Here is a 25677-nt window from a genome sequence, read left to right as displayed (position 1 = left end):
ATTACAGATTTCTGGTTGTAAAGACTCGCCCGTTTTATGACTTGATAGTTTCATTACCCTTCTATCTTATTTTTATGGTAGTTGCACACGGACACTTTTATGGCTGTACTCACCGGAAGTGTGCGGGCGTCCGCGTCACAGGAGAGGCTGTGATTAGGTACTGGCATCATCGATGTAAGTACATAGAAATGTTTAAAATATCACTTAGGTATATAATATGAATATGTTTACATTTGAAACTTAGAGAGATGATCAATCAGTGGTTTTGCGGTAAGCGGAACTAACGTTTCATTGATAAATGACAGCTGCAACTAGCATAGCTCTCATTCTTCATAACAACAACAACAGCAGCGACAGCACATAATATCGATATTACGCATGTCTAATAATCTATATAAGTTTAGGCTGCATGGAAGCAATCTGTGCAGCTGTTTATTCAGTGTATTTAAGGATTTTTTTATTGGGTATTGTGTTTTTGCCCAAAAAGTGTTGATGTGATCGTTTTTTTTTTTTTTTTTTTTTTTTTTCTTGTTTTTGTTTAAATTGACCAGATTTATAAACTGTCAACCTGGCGATATTTCTTACTTCAGCTGTTGAAATAACATTGAAATCTCTTGTTGTTTATCTCTTAATTAAAAATGGCGACAGTATTTATTTATTTATTTTGTAATTGTTAATGTAGGCTCCATATACTATCTATTAATTACAGTTAACATTTTGACTTATTGAAAAATCACACTTTGGAAATATTTAATAGCCACCACATAAAAATAAAATGTTTTAATATTTTCACTAACTTAAGTGTATAGATTTTACAGCTTTATGTTTAAAGTTTATGTTTGTGCATTTAAAACTGATATTTACTTTATCTAATTAGGTTTATTATTTAGCATTTTAAGCTAATTTTGAGCGTAAAGTTTGTGATTTTCAACAAATGTACACTACCAGTCAGTACAGTAAGATTTTTAATGTTTTTTTAAAGAAGTGTCTTCTGCTCACCAAGCCTGCATTTATTTGCTCCAAAGTACGGCAAAAACAGAAAAATATTTTGAAATATTTTTACTATTTAAAATAACTGTTTTCTATTTAAATATATTACAACATGTAATTTATTCCTGTGATTTCAGAGCTGAATTTTTACTCCAGTCACATGTTGAAAACAGTACACTTTTTTTCAGGTTTCTTTTATCTAAAATCGTAATCTTTAGTAACAAAATCACTTTTATATCACTTAAAATTATCAATTTCCATAATTTCTCTGAATGGTATAGTGTATAATGTTACAAAAGTTTTTTTTTTTTTTAATTTCAGAAAAAAAAATGCTGATCTTTCTATTTATTAAAATGTACTAAACTGTTTTAAATATTGATGATGATATAATAATAATACATGGTTTTTGCGCAGCAAATCAGTATATTTGAATGATATCTGAAGGATCATGTGACACTGAAGACCGGAGTAATGATGCTGAAAATTCAGCTTTGATCACAAGAATAAATTACATTTTAACATTTATTCAAATAGAAGCAGTTATTTTAAATAGTAAAAATATTTCTCATCATAATCCTGCTTTTGCTGTATTTTGGAATGTTAAAAAATGTTAAGATGTTAAAAAAAATAAATAAATAAATAATATATATATATATATATATATATATATTGTAATGCATTTGGAGGCGGCTTTGAACATGCTGTAAAACGGGGACATTTCCAGGGACAGGACACCAAAAACCAGGAATGTTCCTAAAAAAAATAGGAACGTCTTGTCACCCTATTATTTATGCCAATGAAAATAAAAATACAGATCAACAACACAATAATAATAATAATGACTTTCTTTTTTCATTTATTAATTAATTTATGCATTTTTATATTTAGATTATGATAATAGTGTGTATTGATACCCATAATGGTGGTACAGAGCTGCCACTGTTCCCATGTTGATGTTGAAAATCTGTTCTGCTGGGGAAAGAGGAACAGTCAAGCTCATGTAGTGTTCTTCATTGATTAGTGTGTGCATAAATCATCCTGTGACATGTTATAGCAGTCTTTAATTCCTCAAAAATAATTCCTTTTCAGATTTCAGTAGTGAATCTCCCCTGTGGAGTGAGCCAGCATGGCCTCTGCCCCAGCACAGCAACCCACGCTCACTGTAGAGCAGGCGAGAGGTGAGATGTCAGTCTTTAAATAATATGCTCAGGGGTCATGGCTTAACTTAAACTCAGCCAAACTCTTGTCCCGTCCATTGCAGTCGTTCTTAGTGAGGTGATCCAGGCTTTCTCCGTCCCTGAGAACGCAGCCCGCATGGAGGAAGCCAGAGAAAGCGCATGCAACGACATGGGTAAGATGCTGCAGCTTGTGCTTCCTGTGGCCACTCAGATCCAACAGGAGGTCATCAAAGCATACGGCTTCAACAATGAAGGAGAGGGTGAGATTAAATGTGCAAACATGTACACACAATGAAATGCTGTCATTTTAAAAGAACTGTTCACCCTCATGTTGTTCCAAACCTGACCTTCAAGAGAAGAAATCATTAAATAAAGTCATTATTTTGGTTTTATTTGCACACAAAATGCATTCTCGTAGCTTCATACAATTATGGTTGAACCACCGATGTAACATGGACTATTTTAACCATGTCCTTAGTATCTTTGAACGTGTTAGTTGCATTGCTGGCTATGCAGGGTCAGGGTCAAGTTCTCAGATTTCATCAAAAATATCTTCATTTGTGTTCCAAAGATGAACTAAGGTATTATGGGTTTGGAATGACATTGTGGTGAGTAATTAATGACAGAATTTTGATTTTTGGGTGAACTGTCCCTTCAACTGCTGCATTTTGCCTTTCAGGTGTTCTCAAATTTGCCCGGCTGGTGAAGATGTATGAAACTCAGGACCCAGAGATCGCAGCCATGTCAGTGAAACTCAAAAGTCTCCTACTGCCGCCCCTCTCCACTCCTCCTATTGGCAGTGGCATCCCAACTTCATAGAACCATGCAAACTCCCAGTTCATCAAGTTCAAAACGGTTTCAAAATGTCTAGTTCAAATACATTCAGGTTTTCCCTTCTTAGTCAGTTTTATCATTTCTTAAAAGTACAAATTGCTTAGACCACAGAAAAATATTTGAATAAAAGTAAACAACTTATTGGTGAACTTATACATTCCCGTTTTTCTCTTAGTCGAATTAGTATTCAAACCATCGTCTTTCTCACATATTTATTTTTTTGTATTCATATTAATATTGCCAATGTTGAATATGCATATTTATCAAGCGTAACACTAATTTGTTAATGCCTTTTGAAAATCTTGTTTGGTCTTGAAGCTTTTTATACAGTTCATATTGATATGTCTCATTTGCCCATATAATCATAAATGATAATCTGTTACATCGTTCCTGTGATCATTACTATTTGCAAAACCGATTAGTGTCACATAAATACTGTTTATCCAATAAAGCCATTTTTTTATTTAATGGAAAGGTGTTTTTTTTTTTTTTTGTTTTATCATGAAGTGACTGTGCTTTTATGAATGTCTCTCTCAGTATTTTAGTTTTAGTTCAGTTGATAAGAAATTGTATATATATATATTTTTTAAACATTTCAGGATTTCTCTCCATATAATGGACTTCTATGGTGCCCATGAGTTTGTACTTCCAACATGCAGTTTAAAAGTGAAGTCCACTTCCAGAACAAAAATTGACAGATAATGTACCCCTTGTCATCCAAGATGTTCATGTCTTTCTTTCTTCAGCTGTAAAAAAATTGTTTTTTGAGGAAAACATTTTAGGATTTTTCTCCATATAATGGACTGCTATGGTGCCCTGATTTTGAACTTCCAAAATGCAGTTTGAATGTGGCTTCAAACGATACCAAATGCAGTTGTAAACAGTCCCAGCCGAGGAAAAAGGTCTTATCTAGTGAAACGATCGGTTGTTTTCATTAAAATAATAAAATTTATATACTTTGTAATGTCAAATGCTTGTCTTGTCTTGCTCTCCCTGAACTGTTTTTTTCCGTTTCATGACCGTTAGGGTATGTCGAAAAAGTCTCATCTCATGTTCTCCCTCAACTTCAAAATCATCATATATCGTTGTTTTACCTTGTTTGTTAACAGTGTTTGATCTTCTTTGCATGTTCACTTTGCAAAGACTGTCGGTACTTCTGCAGCGATGTATGATTTTGAAATAATTTTTGAAGTTGAGGGAGAAAATACGTTTGGAGTTTTTCAACATACCCTAACTGTCTTGAACCAGAATACACAGAGTTCAGGCAGAGCAAGATAAGATGAGCGTTTAAGATTAAAAAGTATTTAAATTATATTTAAAAAAAAAAAATAACCGATCGTTACGCTAGATAAGACCCTTCTTCCTCGATTGGGATTGTTTACAACTCCATTTGTGATCGTTTGAAGCTGCATTTAAACTGCATTTTGGAAGTTCACAATCAGGACACCATATCAGTCTGTTATATGGAGAAAAATCCTGAAATTGTTCTCTCAAAAAACATAATTTCTTTACAGCTGAAGAAAGAAAGATATGAACATCTTAGATGACAAGATGGTGAGTAGATTATCTGTAAATTTTTGTTCTGTTCTGGAAGTGGACTGCTCCTTTAAATGCAGCTTCAAAGGGCTCTAAACAATCCCAGTCGAGGAAGAAGGGTCTTATCTAGCAAAACAATCGGTCATTTTCTAAACAAACTGACAATTTATATAATGTTTAACCTCAAATGCTCATCTTGTCTAGGTCTGCGTGAACTCTTTGTACTCCGGTTCAAAACAGGGTATGTAAAAAAAATTCTCAATTTCTTCTCCAACTTCAAAATTGTCCTACATCGCTGCAGAAGTGAACATGCAACATGAATATGCCTTTACAAAATAAGTAAAACAGCGATTGTAGGACAATTTTGAAGTTGGAGAAGAAAATTAGATTCGAGTTTTTCAACCTAGCCTAACTGTCTTGAACCAGAATACACAGTTTGCGCAGAGCTAGACAAGATGAACATTTGAGGTTAAAAAAGTATATAAATTGTATTATTATTTATTTATTTATTTAAGAAAAATAACTGATCGTTTCACTAGATAAGACCCTTCTTCCTCGGCTGGGATCATTTAGAACCATTTGAAGCTGCATTTAAACTGCATTTTGAAAGTTCAAACTCATGGGCACCATAGAAGTCCACTATATGGAGAGACATCCTGAAATGTTTTCCTCAAAAAACAATTTCTTTACAACTGAAGAAAGAAAGACATGAACATATTGGATGACAAGGGGGTGAGTAAATTAGCTGTATATTTTTTTTCTGGAAATGAACTCCTCCTTTAATTAATTTATTTGCTGTAATGGAATTACTATACTTTAAGCAGAGTTTTTCTGTATACCAGTGAGTACAGCTTGTCCACTCTAACATGGTAATAGTTTTTCAACACATCTGTTATTTTCATGTTTAAAACACATCTTCAAAGTTGCCAGTAAATGATCAAATCACATTTGTAGTTGAAATCTTCCCACAATGCAGCGGTGAAGCAGAGCCCAGTGTCCTTATCAAATTATGAAAAACATACAGTAAATTATTTATTTATCCATTTATTTTTTATATTACGCGTAGCATTCCATCTTATCATTTTGCAAACACTTATGTGACCTTGGACCACAAAACCAGTCATAAGGGTCAATTTTTTAAAATTGAGATTTATACATGATCTGAATAAATAATCTTTCCGTTGGTGTATGGTTTGTTAGGACAGGATAATATCTAGCCGAAATACAACTATTTGAAAATCTGGAATCTGATGGTGCAAAAAAAATCTAAATATTGAGAAAATCATCATTAAAGTTGTCCAAATTAAGTTCTTAGCAATGCATATTACTAATCAAAGTTTTGATATATTACAGTAAGAAATTTACAAACTATCTTCACTGAACATGAACTTTACTTAATATCCTAATGATTTTTGCCATAAAAGAAAAATCTATAATTTCGACCCATACCAATGCATTGTTCGCTATTACTAAAAATATACCTGTGCTACTTATGACTGGTTTTGTGGTTCAGGGTCACATATGGGAATATTACTTTTGAATGTTCTCTGAACTTCCAACTTGTCCCAAAGTTGTTTCTTTCCTCCACTGAAAATCATTTTTTGAAGAATGTTGATCCCCAAACAGTTGACGGTAGCCACTGACTTTGAAGGAGTGGAATCCTGGATCCACTGCCACTTCCATATATGTATCCTTTTGAGTGGTTGTTAATCAAGTTATTAATTAGTATTTAACCTCTTAGATTTTAGTTCAATTAATATAGTTATGAGTATATAGTATCTTAGTAGTTAGGCATGTTTTTTGTTACCGGAATGTGATCCCTGCTTGTTTTTCAGAAGATTTCTTCCATATGCTAACCATATATTTTCTCCTCAGGCCTACTTTGACAGCCTATGTCAAAGGTCATGAGGAACCCTCAGCTATGTGACCAACTCATTTACTTTGTTTTCTATCTCTGGATATTAAAAAGTAAAGTTAAATGTTGTCTGAACTTTTCTCTCTCTCTTTCTCTGAGAAATCTGCATCATCTGTATGTTTTGGGAAAGTATGTAAAGTAAGTGTGTTGGAATCTGTGTTTGCAGAACTAGGAACTAGGCTTTAGTGAGGTGAATAACTACTCCCAGGACAGATTGGATATCTGCAGACAACCTGTCGTTACAAGTGCTATATATATATAGGGTCCATATATATATCCATATATATGCAATATATATATATTTAGGTCCAGGTCTCGGTTGTCACTGATTTGAAATACACAACCATGTGTTTCAACCAACCAGAATCCTCTAACTTAAAATACTGACGTAGTGACTTTTGTTAGGGTATAATTACTGCTGTATTGCAAAGCAGCCTACAAACTCCATGACTTCTGCTGATATAACTGCAAACTTTATTCAGTAAATTTTTCTTTAGTTGACTACATCTACAACTGGACCTTATTCATCATAAATGGTCCTTGGGTCTAAACTGTATATTTCCCTAGAGTTAATTGTGTGTAGAAAATCATTCTTCAGTGATATCCTTGATCAATCAACAAAGGTAGGAAGATTTTATTTATTTTTAAATTAGGGATAGTCTGGGTGGAAAGTGTTAGGAGAAGGGAGAGTGAGGAGGTACTCACTTAGACTTTCAAATCACAATCTCAACTCTTGATTCCTTCCACCTTCAGACAGGGGTACACTAAATTTAGCAATCTGTCAAATCTGTCATAATTAAAGGCAAGGTTGATTGGTCAAGGACACATCTGTAAGGCCCCTGAATTGTGACCCTAATTGGATTTGAGCAGTATATGTTAGAGCATACTTTGCAGTTTCGTCATGCAGAAGTCAAGTGCTGTTATTGAAAGATCGCCACCTAAATCCTCAATGCTGCTATCATTTCTTGAGCGTTTCAAGTGTGACAGAAATATGGATGACATATTAAGAAACTTCCTCAGCCTGGATACTAAAGATAAGACAGATTGTTTAACCCAAACAAAACCTTGTGGGATCAATTAGAAGCAATTGCTAGACGTGAAAATTTGGGAATAGCTGATGTTCAAGTTCTTGTAGAATGCCTGGTCCCAAGCAGTAAATTAGCCAAGGTCAAGGCCATTGTATTTAACCACAGAGTTCCAGAGACACAGTGTAATTACTGTAAAGCATATAGCAAATACAAAGAAAAGGTGCAAGACATATTGGGCCGGGGGGCATTTCCTTGGATTAGTGTGACTCTAGTTAAACAGAGGCCTGGTGAGAGCCCCCTAGAGTATATTGAGCGTTTCTCTGAAGCATATGTAAATTATTGTGCTGCAAATAATAAACCTGAAGATTATGACTGTGGTGCTGTGATTGAATCCGTGATTAGTCGACTGTCAAAACAGTACAAAAATTTGCTTATTTCTGGTCTTGTTGACATTCCAGATTGGGACAGTCTGACTGAATGGTGTGCTATGACCTGGCGTCGTTTACAGAGTCAAAATAATTCAAAGTTAAGCCATACATCTGCTGTTGAAACAAATCCACCTGATGATAGAAAATGTTTTAAATGCGGATGGCAAGGGCATCTAGCCCGTGATTGTAGGTACACATCTAGGAAGTGTAAATGCTGTGGCAAGTTTGGCCATTTGGAAAAGTTCTGTAAAAATCCTAAGGTAAACAAATAATTCCTCTGTCTGAAAATGACAAAATGACAGATTGAGGAAACTGTTAAATTTGGAATAGGGGGTCAGCCGCTTCTGGCTCTTGTAATGAAACTGATCTTATCCCTTTTGTTTATGTATTGTTAGTAGGCGGCAATGCATAATCTTAATTGATAAATGTGCTACAGTTTCTTTCACAAATGTTCCTCTGAAAACCTGATCTGAACTGATTTATTTTGTGTATAGAAGGGTTGAATGGTAAAAAAGTGTATTATAAATCTGTTCCTGTTTCTCTTGTTTTTGCAAACTCAGATAATGTATATTGTATATAATAATAAGTAATGTATATATATACAGAATTCTGGGTTGGTGAAAATACTGTAGACACATTCATTGGTGTTTTGAAAAACGTAGAAGCTGATGTTTTGCTTTCAGCAGATAAACTTGTGCTTGGCTGCAGTGAAACAGTTCTCTTTTCTCATGCTGGTCCCCACCATGACTGAGGATGTGCTGTGGCTTAAGTTGTAAGTGTAACAGAAACTCACTCTGAGTGGAAATATATATTTTCCAAATTCCTGGATGTTTGGGCAAAAGATAAATTTGACTGTGGAATTGCACAAATTCAGTCTCTTAACATCCCAGGTCCTATGCATGTTGCCAAACACCAATATCCATTGAAAAATCATGCTCACATAGGAAATGAAAAGGATGTAGAAGAGTTACAATAAATGGGTTGTTATACTTCATTGCTCCTTCCCCTATTGACTATTGACTTCACCATTGACTACACAGATTTGAATGCAGTTTCTACAAAGTTACACCGCCTGGTGACTAACCCAGCAACTATTTTGCATGGAATAGAATCTGACCGTATTTCACTGCATTGGACATCTTAGGGACCTGCCCCTTAGCCCCAGTGGATCAAGCTAAATTCACTTTTACCTGCAGCCAACAACTTGGACTCATTTGCCACAGGGATCCTGCAACTCCCTAATGCTGTTTCACCAGGTACTTGATCATTTATTGACCCAGATTCTCAAACTTTTGACAAACACATGCTTGGACTCTTCACCCCGATCCCTGAACTCACCCATCTCCACACCCTAAATGTGGATCCAACCTCGCCCCCTGGAACTCTGCAATGAGGGGCTACTGCACTTTTAGGCAAAAGCATGGAGATTCAAACTGACCTCGATAATGTTATCAACCCTGCCTTCACTGCTACCAGACAAGGGAACTGTGTTCAATTGATTGAAAATGATCCCCCTTGATACTGAACCACTGCCGAATGCTATGAAATTGTTCGTTGATGAGTCCAGCTGTGAGGTAAACGTTTCACAGGCTGGGCTGCTTTGAATGAACATGGCAAAACTGTTGACTTCAGTTCACTTTCAGGTAGGGGGCCTGAGGTTGTGGAGCTGATCACCCTGAATCATAAGCTACAGTTTGGCAGGAAAAAAAAAACAAGTCAAAATGGACGGACAGCAGATATGCATACAGTAGCAGGTCATAGAAAAATCCTGGAGGCGTGTGCTCTTCCTTATCAAAATCATGGGGCAATCCAATGATGATTCACTAGAGTCTAATGAAAATCAAGCTGCAGACACTACTGCTGCCAGGGAGGGCTGTGAAACCAACTGAAAAACTTGAGTAATGTCTCTCTCTCCACAGGAGGAGGAGGAGCATATCAGGGACAATTCTGAACTGTGTGCAGTCAATGACGCAGATGAAATAGAACAATGGATTTAATTGTGTGCACAAAAGAGCTAATGAGCAGGTTTAATGAGCGGTTTGTGTGTCCTTCTTCTGCCCGTACCAAATTAATGCCTGTGTATCATGGTATGGCACATGCAGGCCCTGAAAAGTTACATGCAGTGATTTCAAAAACATGGTGGTGGCCAAAAATGAGAAATGCTTGTGCTGAATTCTTGTGCATTTGTCTTCAAAGCTAAACATTTCTTTGGAACATGCTCCATACCCTCAGGGTCTGTGGACACTCCTGCAAATTGATTTCATAGGTCCTCTGCCTCTTAGTGGAGGGTTCTCATATATCTTAAAGACTGTTGATCTGTTTTCCAGATGGGTGGCGGCATTTCCGCTGAAAAACTGCACAGCAGACACAACAGCCATTGTTTTTTTCTGAATAAAGTATTTCCCAAACAGGACTTGATTCAGATTCAGAAATTCACAAATTGATTCAGACCAGGGCACACACTCCACTGGGAACGTCATGAAAAATGTCAAGGCCTAGGTCAATGATCTCCAAACCTGATCCTGGAGAGCTACCATCCTGCAGACTTCAGTTCCAACCCTGCTCTAACACATCTGTCTGTAATTAACAAGTAGCCCTAAACACCTTGATTAGCTGGTTCAGGAGTGTTTGATTGGGTTAGAGCTGAAATCTGAAGGACGTTAGCTCTCCAAGAGCAGGGTTGGAGACCCCTGTCTTAGATTAACCTGATTTGTTGACCCCTTGAAAGAAAGTGTACATGTGGAGTGATGCTTTGGCAGGGCAATTCAACAGTGGTCTATCAAAACTTTTCTCCTAGGCAGTTGCCGAGAAAGGTGCAGGTATCAAGGTTATGAATGTAATTGTTATAGCACCACCTCAGTGGTCTATAATGTTACTGCCTGGATGTATATGAACATTTTTCACTTGTTTTTAGAAATTATTGCAAGTAGGAAAATTGCCTTGTGTGTGCCCCTAGCAACTGATGATTTGATATGAAAGGATTTTCGACCATACTATGTATTTATGTGGCCCCAAGTATCGGATGTGGCCCTGGGCAATGAGTGGTTTGATACGTACAAGTAGTAGAGGTAGTAGTCAATTTTTGAGGTCCATTCTGTCAGTTCAAGAAATTAGGAATCTGCACTCCAAGCCAACTTTAGGTAAATGTATGAGTCACAAGGTAGCACATGCTATCAAACCAGACTAGTATCCTGCTAAAAATGTGTAGGCACTGTAGCTCGATTCCTGTGTTGCTGAAATGTCCAATGTTATCCTATTATTATCCTAAGCCATAGACCTTTAACCCTGCTGCTGAGGACCCACAATTATCCTATTAGCTCCTATTATCTTTCAGTATTTAGATGCTTGTTCGTTGTTGGTTTTCATATATCTTCAAGTCTGCTTGCAGAACCGTAAATCTAGTGGAGGAGGACGAGGTTGACCAACAGCCTGCTTCACAACATCAGTGCTCTGTTGTGAGTGGAAGGTGGGAGAGCCCCTGCCATGGGGACCGGAATTAATAGGTTCCGGCATGTCCATGATGGGGTGAAGAGACAAATGTGACCCGCCAGGGGAGCATGCGTCACCACTCTGCCTTCCGTAGTGGCCTCACTTGATTGACCAAATGTGGGGTATTGAACCCCACATTGGTCTAAAATAGGGGATTTAGGGTTGTCAAAAGGTACCGGGTTCGGTACTTTCAGTACTGAAGTTTTAAAAACGTTAAAAACGGGAGCGTTTGAAAGCTGCGTCTGTCAGCGGATCCATCTATATGCAGATGTATTAGGGATACTGGCTGGCTTTCAAACGCTCCCATTGTGCTTATGTGTGAGCACTCGGTGAGGAGCGTAAAGCGCTTATCATTGTAGCCAATCACAGTCATGTCTGTTGAGCGCGTGAACACTATGGCCAATCAGCGATGTTTAAACATCGGCTCAACAGCGCTAAAATGTGAGTGGGAAATGGATGTTTTTAAAATTTCAGTACCGAAAGTATCGAACCCAGTACCTTTTGACAACCCTAAGGGGACTGAAGGAGTAGAATCCTGGATTCACAGCCGCTTCCAAATATCCTTTTGAGTGGTTATTAATCAAGTTAATAATCAGTATGTAACCTTTTTAAGATTTAAGATTGTAGTGGTTTAAATAAAGTTATGAATATATGATATCTTAGTAGTTAGTCACAGATGTATACTGTAACTGGAATATAACATATATTTACATATATAACGTAAATTTACTCCTCAGGCCCACTTTGACAGCCTAAAGGTCATCAGTGACTCTCAGCTATGTGACCAACTCAGCCTTGAAGAAGTTGCATACGTTGTGTGTGTTGGTATCTGTGTTTGCAGGTCTAGGCTTCAGTGAGGTGAATAACTAACCCCAGGATGGAACTGACATCTTCGGACAACCTGAAGCTAGAAGTGCTGATATATGTCTTTGGTGGACACTTCGCGCCTAAAACCAGATCTCAGTTGTCACTTAAATAATAATTGGAGATATACTTTGAACTATACCAAGTTTTTCATATCTTTCAACCAACCAGAATCCTTTAACCTAAAGTAATGACGTAGTTAGTGACATATGTTAGAGTGAAATTACTACTGTATTGTGTACGCAGAGCGGCTTACGAACTCCTCGCGAGTGTTGACGCTGACTTCTGCTGATGTAATTGCAAAACATTTCTTCAGTAAATTTTTTCCTCAATTGACTATCTATGACTCCTGGTCTTCATTCATCATATCTGGTCCTTGGGTCAGAACTGTAAATTCTCCTTCAACATCTATAGTATTTTGTTCATACTACCCTGATAGCACATGTACGTCACAGAGACGTCTATTCGACATCTGAATTTACATTTGCAAGATTTTTTGCTCTATTTGACATTTCCTATTAGGAGGTCAAATAGACGTTAATTGGATGTCTTTAAGATGTTTAGGATTTAGAATGTATGTAAAACTGACATCTTACAGACGTCTGTCAGATGTTTGTACACAGCAGATGCTTTCTTGCAGACGTACGTGTGCTATCTGGGTATGGAAGCCACAGCCGTTGTCAATTGTTTGGTTACAGAAGATATTTCGAATATTCTTTAGATTATCTTCTTTTGTGCTCAGTAAAATAAAGAAGCTCATACAGGTTTGGAACAACTTGAGGGCAAGTAAATGGTGACGGTTTAATTTTTGTGTGATCTATCCCTTTAAACAAGTAGAGAAGTGTATGTATAACTAAACCCAGACAGGGTTTGTTACCAGCAAGATGTCTGTTAAAGATCTCTTGATTTGAAAGCATCTGCTGTTTACAAACATCTGACAGATGTCTTTCAGATGTCAGTTTTACATACATTGTAAATCATAAACTTTTTAAAGAAATGTAATAGACGTGTATTTGACATTTGATAGGAAACGTCCAATAGACATAATGCAGATGAGCAAACACGTCTTGCAGATGTAAATGCAGACGTCAGATAGACATCTATGTGATGTACGTGTGCTATCAGGGAAAATAACGTATTTGTGCTAACATTTTGAAAACACACATTAAAGACCAGATAATTCCGAACGAATGTTCAAATGTTTGTTCATAAATTTAAAAGAAGCTTGGTAGAATGTGAGCCAAAGTTCTGAGAACATTAGCTAACGTTCCATGATCTAAAATTCCGTCCAAAGACATTCATTTAGATTCTATCTATCTATCTATCTATCTATCTATCTATCTATCTATCTATTTGTGGCTCCACCTAGTGGACGAAGCGCCTCAAAAGTTGTCAAGTTATTTATTTGCAATGACGCTTTATGTGAATGTCTCTCCACCATGGCCACTTTCTGTCTTTCTGTCTACTACCTTTATACGCTTACTCTTTTTTCTTTAATCAGATGTAGAAATTAGTTGTGATAACACAATTTATGTAATAAAAGAAGCAGCAGTGCGTTCTAGGAGCGAGCTGAGCGTCCGGGCGCATCATGCGGAGGGTCTGCGGGGTTTCTGCTGATGCGAACGCACTGCAGCTGAACACATGTGTGTATATTAAAACCATGGACTACTGATACACACCTGGCTGTTCCTGTGTGCTTACAAACACCATCCGCATTCACATCAAGGACTGAAGCGATGCTACGAGCCTCTGGAGAATGTCAGCCCTGAAAAAGGTATTGCAGCCGGTGTTGATGGAAATAAATTAGTGGTTCTAATCATCAATATTAGTGTTCCGGTCGACTGACCTATAGCCAATTCAAGAGCGTTTAACTTAGATGATGGAAATAATTCACGTGTCATTCAAAAGACTATAGACGTTTCTGCTGATGTCATAAATAGTCTTAATTAATTTTTTAACCCACCTGCTGTTGGCAGTGCTAAACAGTGATGACGTTATGTGCACCTCACATGCTTTGTGTGATTGTATCAGAATAAGTGCAAAATAGTATTTATTTGTTTGCTGAGGGTTAAGCTGTGGATTGTGGAGAAGTATGTGATTTATTTTATTTATTTTTTGCACATGCAGCGTCAGGAGGTCGATGAGTCCATTAACTTGAGTTAGCATGGCCCCTGCCACAGTGAAATGGTTTATCTCATCCTTTCATCCTCTTTCCTCCACTCACCAAATGTCTTGTTCTTTGTGTGTAAAATTTACTCCATTGTACTATTTCCATCTTCATTTCTCCATCTGCCACAGGTGTTACCATGGATACTGCAGACACATTGCTGCCTTTTCCTTGACAAGAGTCCAGGTAAGAGACAGGATGTGATATTTAGGGCCTTTTCCCTCATCTTAACTCCAGGCTAAGAGAGATGTCCAGTGATTTGTGGATTTAAAGAGATAGTTCACCCTAAAAATGAAAATTCTGTCACAATTTACTTACCTTCATGTCGTTCCAAATGTGTATGACTTACTTCTGTGGAACACAAAATGAAAAGTTTTAAAGAAGTTTTTCATTCATACAATCAAAGTGGATGGTGATAAAATGGCTGTGAAGCTCCAAAATGACAAACAAACAAACAAACAAACAAACAAAAAAGTAGTCCATATGACTGGTGCAGTACATTACAAGTCATCTAAAGTTCTTTTCAACAAAGATTTAATTTATTTATATTTATTTTTAATTCAATTTATTCTTTTATTCAGCTATAATCTATTAAATGGTTGAAAGTAAAGAGATTTCTCTTTTAAATAAATGCTGTTCTTTAACATTTTCTATCCACCAGTGAATCCTGAAACAAATGTATCAAGGGTTCCTTAAAAATATTGCAATTTACACTAAATAACACAACTTTTTTAACATTGTTATTAATAAATGCATGTGTCCTGAGCACCAAATCAGCATATGAAAATGATTTCTAAAGGATCGTGTGACACTGAAGACTGGAGTAATGATGCTGAAAATTCAGTTATGCCTCACAGTAATAAATTAAAATTACTGATTTTCTGTATGTTCATCATATGCAACCTTATTTAAGTATAATAGTCTTAAAGTTGTAAAAAAAAAACATACACAAACTTACAGATCTCAATGTTTTGAACAGCTTTTTGTTTTCCTCCAAAAAATAATGTCACATGACCAACTTTAGCAGACTTAATAAAGACATTAGGGTGAAGAAATTACTTCAGAATTGAAATGTTTGGGTGAACTGTTCCTTTAAATGTATTCTGTGTTGGGTGAGTTAGTTTAAACCTACTTTGAAAAGCCTAAACTGTCAAAGAATCACTCAGAGAGAATTCATTTTGTTTTTCCTGTAGTGTTCCTAGTTCCATGCCATTTAGTTAATTATTCATTGTAAAGTTCAGCTGTGATGATTGTCTTGTGTTTGACAGTGAGTGTCTATGCATGGTTTGTGTTACATCAGAAACATCAAACTGGACTTTCTAGTGCATTCATACAGTACATTCTTCAATACCTATTGGATGTATATGCTTTTCGTATCTGAAATAGAAAACATGCTTTTTTGAGTACCAAAGCACAACTTATGTCGGTTCTTGGGACGCCCTGTGTCAACCCACCCCTCTCTGTGTGGGTTCAAAGACTCAATTTTAGGAAATTTTAGAAGGTTGCTGATGAACCACCTCATGCAATTTTATACATTCTTAAGCCCACGTATGATTGATGGCAAGCTGTCCAGCTGACCGTGCGTCAGCCCACAATGTCCTGCATGGCTGTAGTTTACTTCAGTGTACCAGTGAATATTTTGAGAGCCCTGCTGCTGTTTCTATGGAGACGAGGGAGGCTGATGTCATTGGAGGTTATCCTGAACATGCTCAGATCTGTTTGTAGGAGCCAGTATCTGATGCTGATTATGTATTCAGTGGTATACAAAACCATCAGTATTCATAAACTAAAACCAGGAACAATGCTTTGTGAAAGCAGGCAGATTGATTTTTAATTGCCCTCTTTAATCAGTTCATTCATTTCTGTGAAGAGGAGTGGAGAGAATGTCTTAGAATGAGGCAGTTCACCTTTTTTAAATTTATTCATCGTGGCTCAGCATTTTCCTGAGGTCACGGCTGACAATGCATGTTAATGCTGTTTGTCTTTAAGGACATTTCAAATTAACATCTTACCTCACTGACTCATTAAAACCATGTTGTTAAACAAGTTAGGTTCAGTGCAATACAGAAAAGAGCGGAGCTGTGTCATAATTTTGCTAGCTCATCTGACTGGTTTGCTTTCATTCTTGAACTGTTTTCCCATTTCCCAGGCATGTCTTCTTTAGGCAAGATTGTGACAGTTTGTTATTGTCCCACTAGATGGTGCCGTTTTCAGATATTTTGGCTTGTGACTTGTCTCAATGGCATTTGCTCAGTTAGTCTTGTAGGCGGACGGGGCAGCAGTGAGGACATTACAGCACGGGGAAAAAACGTTTAGCTAGGACACAATTCATTTTGATGGCCAATGGAGAGCAGACACAATTGCGTAAAATTGCCCCAAATGAGTCCCAAATTTCAATGACTCAAGTGATTGGATAAAAAAGAGCTTATGAAGCAAAATTGGGAGTATCTAGGTTGTGTTCTTCCAGTGCTTTCTGAAGTTATATTAGAACTTTGTCTGTGGATGGATTGGTGTAGATGTCTTGTGTCACACTGTTTTGGAATTGGCTTCATCTCACCACCAGAGGGAGACATGTAATTGTCTTTCACATACAGCAGTAAATTAATGATGCTTGTAATTTGCTTCAGTTCCTCTATTCTATTCTATTCTATTCTATTCTATTCTATTCTATTCTATTCTATTCTATTCTTACAAACAAATTTTATAAGAAACTGTCTTTCTCATTCAACAGTATATGAAAGAAACAAGTGCTTGTGATTTGCTGCAATCCCTTTATTCTATTCTATTCTATTCGGTTCTGTTCTGTTCTGTTCTGTTCTTCTAAACACATATTTTAGAAAAAAAAACTGTCCTGCAAGTGCCTGTGTGCTTTGTTGCAGTTCCTCTATTCTATTCTATTCTATTCTATTCTATTCTATTCTATTCTATTCTATTCTTATAGCCATATTTTAAGAAACTCTTCCTCATAAAACAGTATATATAAGAAACAAGTGCTTGTGATTTGCTGCAGTTCCTCTATTCTATTCTATTGTATTCTATTCTATTCTTATAAACAACTAAAGCTGTATTTATTTACATAGCTCACAGTACAGTAGAACAGTTTTTTTTTTTAAAGCAGCTTCACAGTAATAAACAGGTGCATATGACTTCCTTCTTTCAGATGAATCCAGCCAGAGTTATATTCATTCTGGCACTTTATAAGCTTTATAATGGCATAGATGGGTGTTTCTCTTCATCTGTCCAAAGCAAGTCCAATAAAGTGCTAATAAACCATCTATCCATAGTAAAAAAAGTGCCTCACATGGCTCCGGGAGGTGAATAAAGGCCTCCTGTAGTGAAGCAATGTATTTTTGTAAGAAAAATATCCACATTTAAAATGTAAGAAGAGGGTTGCCAGATTGAGGACATGCAGCTGCAGTGGTGCTGAAACTTGGACCTGGAGTGCTGGTGTCTTGCAGAGTTTAGCTTCAACCCTAATTAAACACACCTGAACCTGCTAATCAAGGTCTTACTAGATATACTAGAAACTTCAAGGCAGGTGTTGTGGCAAGTTGGAGCTAAACTCTGCAGGACACCAGCCTTCCATGACAACCCCTGTGCAATATAAACAGGCGCAACTGACAATGAAAGGCTACAGGCCATACACTGTAAGTTGTTGAGTTAATTACTCTTGTTTTAACTTTGGTCATAGAGCTTTTTAGATGGATGCCAAAGCTTTTTAGGTCAGGTATAATCTGCATTCTCTTCCATGGCTGCATCCATGCCCATTACTTGGCAACCCAGAGGGCTGAAATACTATTGTATAAATTGGCAGTGGGCGGAATCTCACAGACCAAAACAAAAACAGGTATTCCGACACAGAACACACATTTCAAAGTAGAACAACTGGCTATAGTATTGTTTTTCAGGGAAACAAGTGTGTGAGCATGTTTCTTATATGTTCAAACATATTATTGCATTTTTATGCTTTAGTACTTTAAAAAAAATGACATACAGTACAGCACCTTTAACATCCCAATGCCACCCACACTACTGGGAGTGATACCAATATGAATGTGTACCTTGCATTCCTCTGAGTAACAAAATAAAAACAACAAAAATGACAGATGTGAGAAATCAAAAGTTAAAGAATCTGATCATAGTGATATGGATATGTTTGCACAAGCTCTCTGGAACACCAGTCAGGTAACTTTATTTATATAACAGATGCCACAATTTGTTTAAAACATGGGAACAAATTCTTAATTTCTGGCAACATAATTTTTTCTTCCACATGTGTGGGATTCTGTATATACAGTATATGAGCGCTGAGGAGTGACTGTATACCTGGTTGCTACAATAAATAGTGATGTTACATAGAATTTGACTAGCTAGTTATCATTTAACAAGAACAGCTCTAAACGGCAAACCTTATTGATCACCCAGTGTCAAAACTAAGAAACCTCAAACTGCGGACAGTCTCCAGTAAAAAATGGCAAGTAGCAGAAATGAAACTTAATCTTGGCTTAAAATATTTTTTTACAGTGATCGCTGGTAAGTAACTGTAGAGATTCCTTGAAACATATCAGATTCATCCACGCAGAAGCGCACAGCTTATGTAAGAGAACTATTGTAGGCTTCTCCACAGCCAACATACAATTTTATGTTTCAACCACAGTTGGTAATAGAAAGGCCAAGGTTCCAGACTGCAGCTGTGAAATGTTATTTTATTAATCAAATACATGAAATGCCATATTACTACGCAACAAGACAATCTGCTATGATAGCTGAGCTGTGAAGTACACATACTATATTGTGTATTTTTGGACAGCTGGAAAGCTGTATTGACCACTTAGCATTCTGGAATGAATTATTAACTACATTTTTATATATTAAATAATTCTAGAAGATTATGTATTATTGTGTATGTGTGAATCACCTTGGCATCAAAGAAGAATTTCCCTCTAGGAAATGAAATAATGTATTTCAGTTTTCAGAGTATATTTAGCCTGAACTTTGAATGTTTGTTTACTTTAATGTGATGGATTCATAAGTGCTCTTAAGTGTAAATCCCATTATTCATCTTGGATTATGAGATTCTGTTACTGTCAGACCTACTACAATGTTAATGCACCAAAATCACTGGAATTAAATCTAGAAATTAGTCTCATTTGAACAGATAGATTGTTACATTTAGTTTCAGATCCTGTGCTGAAAAAAGTGAAATGACTGGGTCATTTATTTAAAGTGCATTTTTATATCGGTCTAATAGAAAATCATGTTTCTCTGCTTTGTTGAGGTTTTATTCGGTTCGTCTAAAAGTAAATACAATGAAAAAAATGGTTTTAAAACTCAAAAATTGCTAGTAAATTTCACAATAATTACAAAGAACTCTTGAAGTAGTAAGACTGAAACTGTCAAGATCAAAATTGTAATTTCTTTTATAGGGATCATCAGATGCCCATTTTCCACAAGTTGATATGATTCTTTAGGGTCTTAATGAAAAGTTTATAATATACTTTCGTTAAAAATTCTCAATGGTTGTGTAAAACAACACCCTTTTTACCTTGTCAAAATAAGCTCTGCAAAAATCATCCTGTTCTGGTTGAGCTCTGCTTGCCCCGCCCCTCTCTTCTCTCTGTGGAGTGACGAGCCTATTTACTTTAGCCACATTTAGCCGTGTTTAGCCGCTAAACTTGCTAACTAGCACGTTATTAGGAAAAGCGATCGCAAGGATTCATAAAAAAACCCTTATACTCACTTCTGCTGTAAGTGAAGCTGGATCACAAATGATTTGCACGAACTTAGACGCATTTATGTAGATCGGGAGGCGCATTCCCTTCACAAACAAATGTAATCCACTGCATCTTCAGCGGCTCAGATGTCGGGAGTAAATGACGACCACTACATTCATTATTACATCCAGCAACACAACACCTCAATCGCTCAATCTGAGATACTCTCGTCTAACTTACATCCCTGCTCCTGCATCGAAATAATGGAGGTCGGACTGTTACAGCTGATTTAAGGCAGGCCTGAGGTAATGTCAGTCAACAATCGTGGGAGTGGCCTCTGTCGGTGTGCATCTAAGAATGGCTCGATTTGAAAAAGGGGATATTATTTTTACAGATTAATTAAAAACCACATGCATGGATTTTTATCATTATAGAGCAGATTTGTACATACACTGTCAACACACATTAGTGTTCAAACAACATGCAATAGTGAACATTGTATCCGATGACCCCTTTAATACTTACCACAATAACCTTTTTTATTTACAACAAATGGAATATATAATAATGTTATATAATATTTAAATTAAATTTAATATTATTTGATTAATATTAAATCAAAATATAAGGTTTCAAATAAACTATAAATACATTTACAGAAAGAGAGAGAGAGAGAGCGATGAAGGAAATCATTGGGCTTCCCCTGGAGCAAACAAAATTAGGTGCTCGGTGTGAATGCCAGCCCTAAAAAGGCTCATGTCAGGCATTTCAAGAGATTCAATTGGCTGGACTAAATGGGTTCAGGGACGAAGAGCCACCTGTAGTGGATCTCTCAGCTGTTCCCATGGTGACAGTGAAACTGCTAGTATGAGGGGGATTCCTAAACCCCTGCAGCTGTTATCTTCCTCTGGGGATACCTGTGAGCCGTAGGTCAGTGGGCTTTGGAGGACAAACGTGCTGTGATCTTTGAAACTAGAATAGTGTGTAGTCATCAGGGTTCAATTGAAGATGAATTAGATGAAGGTCTTGCGTAGCCAGACGTTAAACTAATGGGATAAAGTCTGCTCAAGATTGCAGCTTTTTTCTGCAGCTTAAGGGACTGTCTAAAACTGTGAACTGCCATTGTTTTTGCACACCATTTCAAAGCTGGATTATCTAAAATAGATGATGCCATAATAAGCCTATTGTCAAAAAATCTTTCACAGACTTGATGTCAATAACTACAACAGCTGATCATAAAAAGCTTCTTACTTGTTGTATAGAGCGAACCAATCAGATTTCAACTGACAGTTTCAGCCAGTGTTGGCTAAATATAGATTTTTCTGCAATATATGGTCAGGCAGATATTAGGCAATAAAATGTATAATTTCTGAGATATTTATTGCATCAGGTTTTTTTTTTTTCAGTAAATTTGATGCAGCGTATAATGAGCAGCAGAATGGGCATCATGTGTTTCCTCCTTTGGGATAAAAATAAACTGGTCACGTTTTAGTATCCCTCCTTATGTTATCTCTCGGCTTTCTTCCAGAGGTCGGTCAGGTGCTATTAATGGCTAACTAATGGTCATATGGTGCTGCACACTGATATTTGGCTTCTCTCCATACTGTCCATACTAGGGCTGGGCAATATAGCAAATTAAAATCACACTATTTCCCAGCATTTGTCCATTTTCAGTACATCTCTACATTTACTAAATCATTTTTTTCAAATAAAAGAAATTATTATTGGAGTATGTTTTTCATGTTTAATTCAATGTGTTGCTTGTCAATTCTTGCAAACATTTTTTGCCAAATTTTCTACCAGATTTTGAAGTGTTTGAAAGTAGTGTTTCAGTGTATTTGCACTGAAACGGCTTCAAAGGATGATTTGTTTTCTTCAATAAGAGGAACTGTCATTTCTATTAAACACCCATTATTGCCAAGTAAATTAAATGTTTATTTGCATAAACTAAAACACATTAAAATCTAGTTAAGAATAATTAAGGCATGTTTCCCACTTAGTTTTCTATTAAATGAATACAAATATTACATTTTAAAATGTAAAACATTTCAACATAACAAAGAATATTTTTTGAGTGATGACGCCAATAAATCAGATTCATTAAAATGTAAATTCATTGAAATTAATCAAATGACCAACTTTAGTGCCATTTTTGATATTAAAGCAAACTATGGAAAATTATTGTGAATTTTACTCTATATTGCTCAGTCTCAGTTAGGGTTGTGCCGATAGACGATAGTATCGTGTATCGATGATAGTCAGAGAGATCGCCTGTCGCTGATGTCTTTGACGATGCCAAGACGATTATTATTATTATCCGTCAAAAATAGACTAGGCGTCTAACTTTTGCGATGCAGTGCAGAGAGCCGCTTCTGAGATGCTTCTGGTATAAACACAAAGGCACGTTGAGCGTGAGGGAATGTTTCGGGTGGGAAAACGGACAATCTGTTTTTTCGTGCAGTTGCTGATGCTTGTGAAAGCACCCAGTAAAACTGGTTTTCCGGTTTTACTTTCACGTTTGAAAGCGATCCCGTTAAGCAAGGAGGGGAGATGATGGAAAAGGGGGACACAGTAGCTCGTTTTGGGGGAAACGGCTTTTATTTGCCGGCAATTAAACTAAGTTAATAATTAAATAAATTAGCACGATAGTATCGTGTATCAGCATCTCACAGGGTGATATGAAAATTTAGCATATCGCCCAACACTAGTCTCAGTCCATATACAGGTGCATCTCAATAAATTAGAATGTTGTGGAAAAGTTAATTTATTTCAGTAATTCAACTCGAATTGTGAAACTCATGTATTAAATTCAGTGCACACAGACTGAAGTAGTTTAAGTCTTTGGTTCTTTTAATTGTGATGATTTTGGCTCACATTTAACAAAAACCCTCAACAAATTAGAATATGGTGACATGCCAATCAGCTAATCAACTCAAAACACCTGCAAAGGTTTCCTAAGCCTTCAAAATGGTCTCTCAGTTTGGTTCACTAGGCTACACAATCATGGGGAAGACTGCTGATCTGACAGTCGTCCAGAAGACAATCACTGACACCCTTCACAAGGAGGGTAAGCCACAAACATTCATTGCCAAAGAAGCTGGCTGTTCACAGAGTGCTGTATCCAAGCATGTTAACAGAAAATTAAGTGTAAGGAAAAAGTGTGGAAGAAAAAGATACACAACCAACCAAAAGAACCGCAGCCTTGAGAGGCTTGTCAAGCAAAATCGATTCAAGAATTTGGGTGAACTTCACAAGAAATGGACTGAGGCTGGGGTCAATACATCAAGAGAAACCACACACAAACATGTCAAGGAATTTGGCTACAATTGTCATATTCCTCTTGTTAAGCCACTCCTGAACCACAGACAACGTCAGAGGCGTCTTACCTGGGCTAAGGAGAAGAAGAAATGGACTGTTGCCCAGTGGTCCAAAGTCCTTTTTTCAGATGAGAGCAAGTTTTGTATTTCATTTGGAAACCAAGGACCTAGAGTCTGGAGGAAGGGTGGAGAAGCTCATAGCTCAAGTTGCTTGAAGTTTCCACAGTCTGTGATGATTTGGGGTGCAATGTCATCTGCTGGTGTTGGTCGACTGTGTTTTTTAAAAACCAAAGTCACTGCACCCGTTTACCAAGAAATTTTAGAGCACTTCATGCTTCCTTCTGCTGACCAGCTTTTTAAAGATGCTGATTTCATTTCCCAGCAGGATTTGGCACCTGCCCAAACTACCAAAAGCACCAAAAGTTGGTTAAATGACCATAGTGTTGACTGGCCAGCAAACTCACCAGACCTGAACCCCATAGAGAATCCATGGGGTATTGTCAAGAGGAAAAAGAAAAACAAGAGACCAAAAAAATGCAGATGAGCTGAAGGCCACTGTCAAAGAAACCTGGGCTTCCATACCACCTCAGCAGTGCCACAGACTGATCTCCTCCATGCCAAGCCAAATTCAAGCAGTAATTAAAGCAAAAGGAGCACCTACCAAGTATTGATTACATATACAGTAAATGAACATACTTTCCAGAAGGCCAACAATTCACTAAAATGTTTTTTTTTTATTGGTCTTATGAAGTATTCTAATTTGTTGAGATAGTGAATTGGTGGGTTGTTGTTAAATGTGAGCCAAAATCATCACAATTAAAAGAACCAAAGACTTAAACTACTTCAGTCTGTGTGCATTGAATTTATTTAATACACAGTTTGAGTTGAATTACTGAAATAAATGAACTTTTCCACGACATTCTAATTTACTGAGATGCACCTGTATATATAAACTATATATGATATGTACTGCTTGGAAGTCCTCATGGTTTGGTTTGAATCACTGTTCTTTGGTCGTGGTTTTGCACCGTGGTAGTTATCTAGTTGATAGAAGCATACAAATCAACAAAAATAGAGGTTTCACTTTATTTTGATGGCCCATTTAGCACATTCTGTTGCCTGTAAGTACATGTTTACTAATTCTAGAGTAAAAGTAGACTGGATAGGGTTAGAAGGATACGTTGACATGTGCGTGCAAAGTTACTTATAGTCAGTAAAATGTCTGTTGGGAGACCATCACAATAAAGAGTTACAGTAGCAAATATTAAGCAGACAGTCTACTAATACACTAATGAGAGTTAGTAGACATGTTCAAAAGGGACCATCAAAATAAAGTGCTACCAAATTAGCAACATTCCTGTCAGAGAAGCGGCCTGCAGGGTACAGCATTAGTGGAGGTATTTTTGTATGGACGACCTGTGTTTGAAATCAGCTTGTGACATTTTATGACCACCCCCTACACTTCTTCCCATTGGTTTTTGTCTCCACTTTCAATTTCTATAATTAAAAAAACACCAGAGTGAAAACAGCCTTTGCCTAATGTGTCCATATCGTCTGTCAGATATCACTGAAACAGGCGTCTTGAGAAATCACACCTGTCTGTGTAAAATCCCTGCACTCTGTAAACAGCAAAAAAAAGTCTCAGGGGGTGACGTTGTACCAACTTGTACCCAACCATTTGTGGCGAATCATAAATTTTGCTTGATGTAGATTCACAGTTCTTTTGTAATGCATCATTTCCATGTGCAGAAATTCAAAATCAATTATTTTTATGCCGTTTTATCTGTATAATCCTAACTATTTATACTCTGTAATTATGGTTTTTAAAGTGTAAAACCACAAATGAATTGATGTCAGATAATCAAATTTTGGTTTCAGATTGTAGAATTGAAACCACATGGTTCTATGCAGTGGTCCAATGTACAGTTTAGTTGAAAAAGAAAATTATATTTTATGGCTGCATTATTTTGGGGAAAATCGAACTGTTTTCTCATAAAAATTGCTTTTATGATTTTAAATGTGATTAAAACATTATAGTTTTTCTTAATATTTTAATTAGTTTTTAATTTATCGTGACTTTGTTTTTATATTTGTGAGTCTGGACCACAAAACCAATCATAAGTAGCACGGATATATTTGTAGCAATAGCCAAAGATGCATTGTATGGGTCAAAATTATTGAATTTTCTTTTATGCCAAAAATAATCATGATATTAAG

General features: G+C 36.6%; 2 protein-coding genes across 5 annotated transcripts in view; both read left to right on the top strand.

Moving 5' to 3' along the window:
• Window positions 1-22: 22 nt before the first annotated feature.
• Window positions 23-3470, top strand: grcc10 (gene rich cluster, C10 gene). Its single transcript, XM_051138880.1, has 4 exons — window positions 23-174; window positions 2080-2168; window positions 2252-2428; window positions 2848-3470. Exons 2-4 carry the CDS (start codon window positions 2117-2119, stop codon window positions 2985-2987), a joined length of 369 nt encoding a protein of 122 aa, XP_050994837.1. The 5' UTR covers window positions 23-174; window positions 2080-2116; the 3' UTR covers window positions 2988-3470.
• A 10234-nt stretch (window positions 3471-13704) lies between these two features.
• LOC127183058 (disks large-associated protein 2) overlaps window positions 13705-25677 on the top strand; it is a 159710-nt gene continuing 147737 nt past the window's right edge. For all 4 annotated transcript variants that reach the window (XM_051138865.1, XM_051138864.1, XM_051138867.1 and 1 more), the window contains exons 1-2: window positions 13705-14036; window positions 14561-14615. In XM_051138865.1, the coding sequence (XP_050994822.1) occupies window positions 14019-14036; window positions 14561-14615 (73 nt within the window). In that variant the 5' untranslated portion in view covers window positions 13705-14018. The remainder of the gene's footprint in view (window positions 14037-14560; window positions 14616-25677) is intronic.

Source organism: Labeo rohita, chromosome 20, assembly GCF_022985175.1.
Source record: "Labeo rohita strain BAU-BD-2019 chromosome 20, IGBB_LRoh.1.0, whole genome shotgun sequence".
NCBI classification, from domain to species: domain Eukaryota; kingdom Metazoa; phylum Chordata; class Actinopteri; order Cypriniformes; family Cyprinidae; genus Labeo; species Labeo rohita.
The sequence above is the reverse complement of the archived record's forward strand: the minus strand, read 5'-3'. Positions and strand labels throughout refer to the sequence as shown.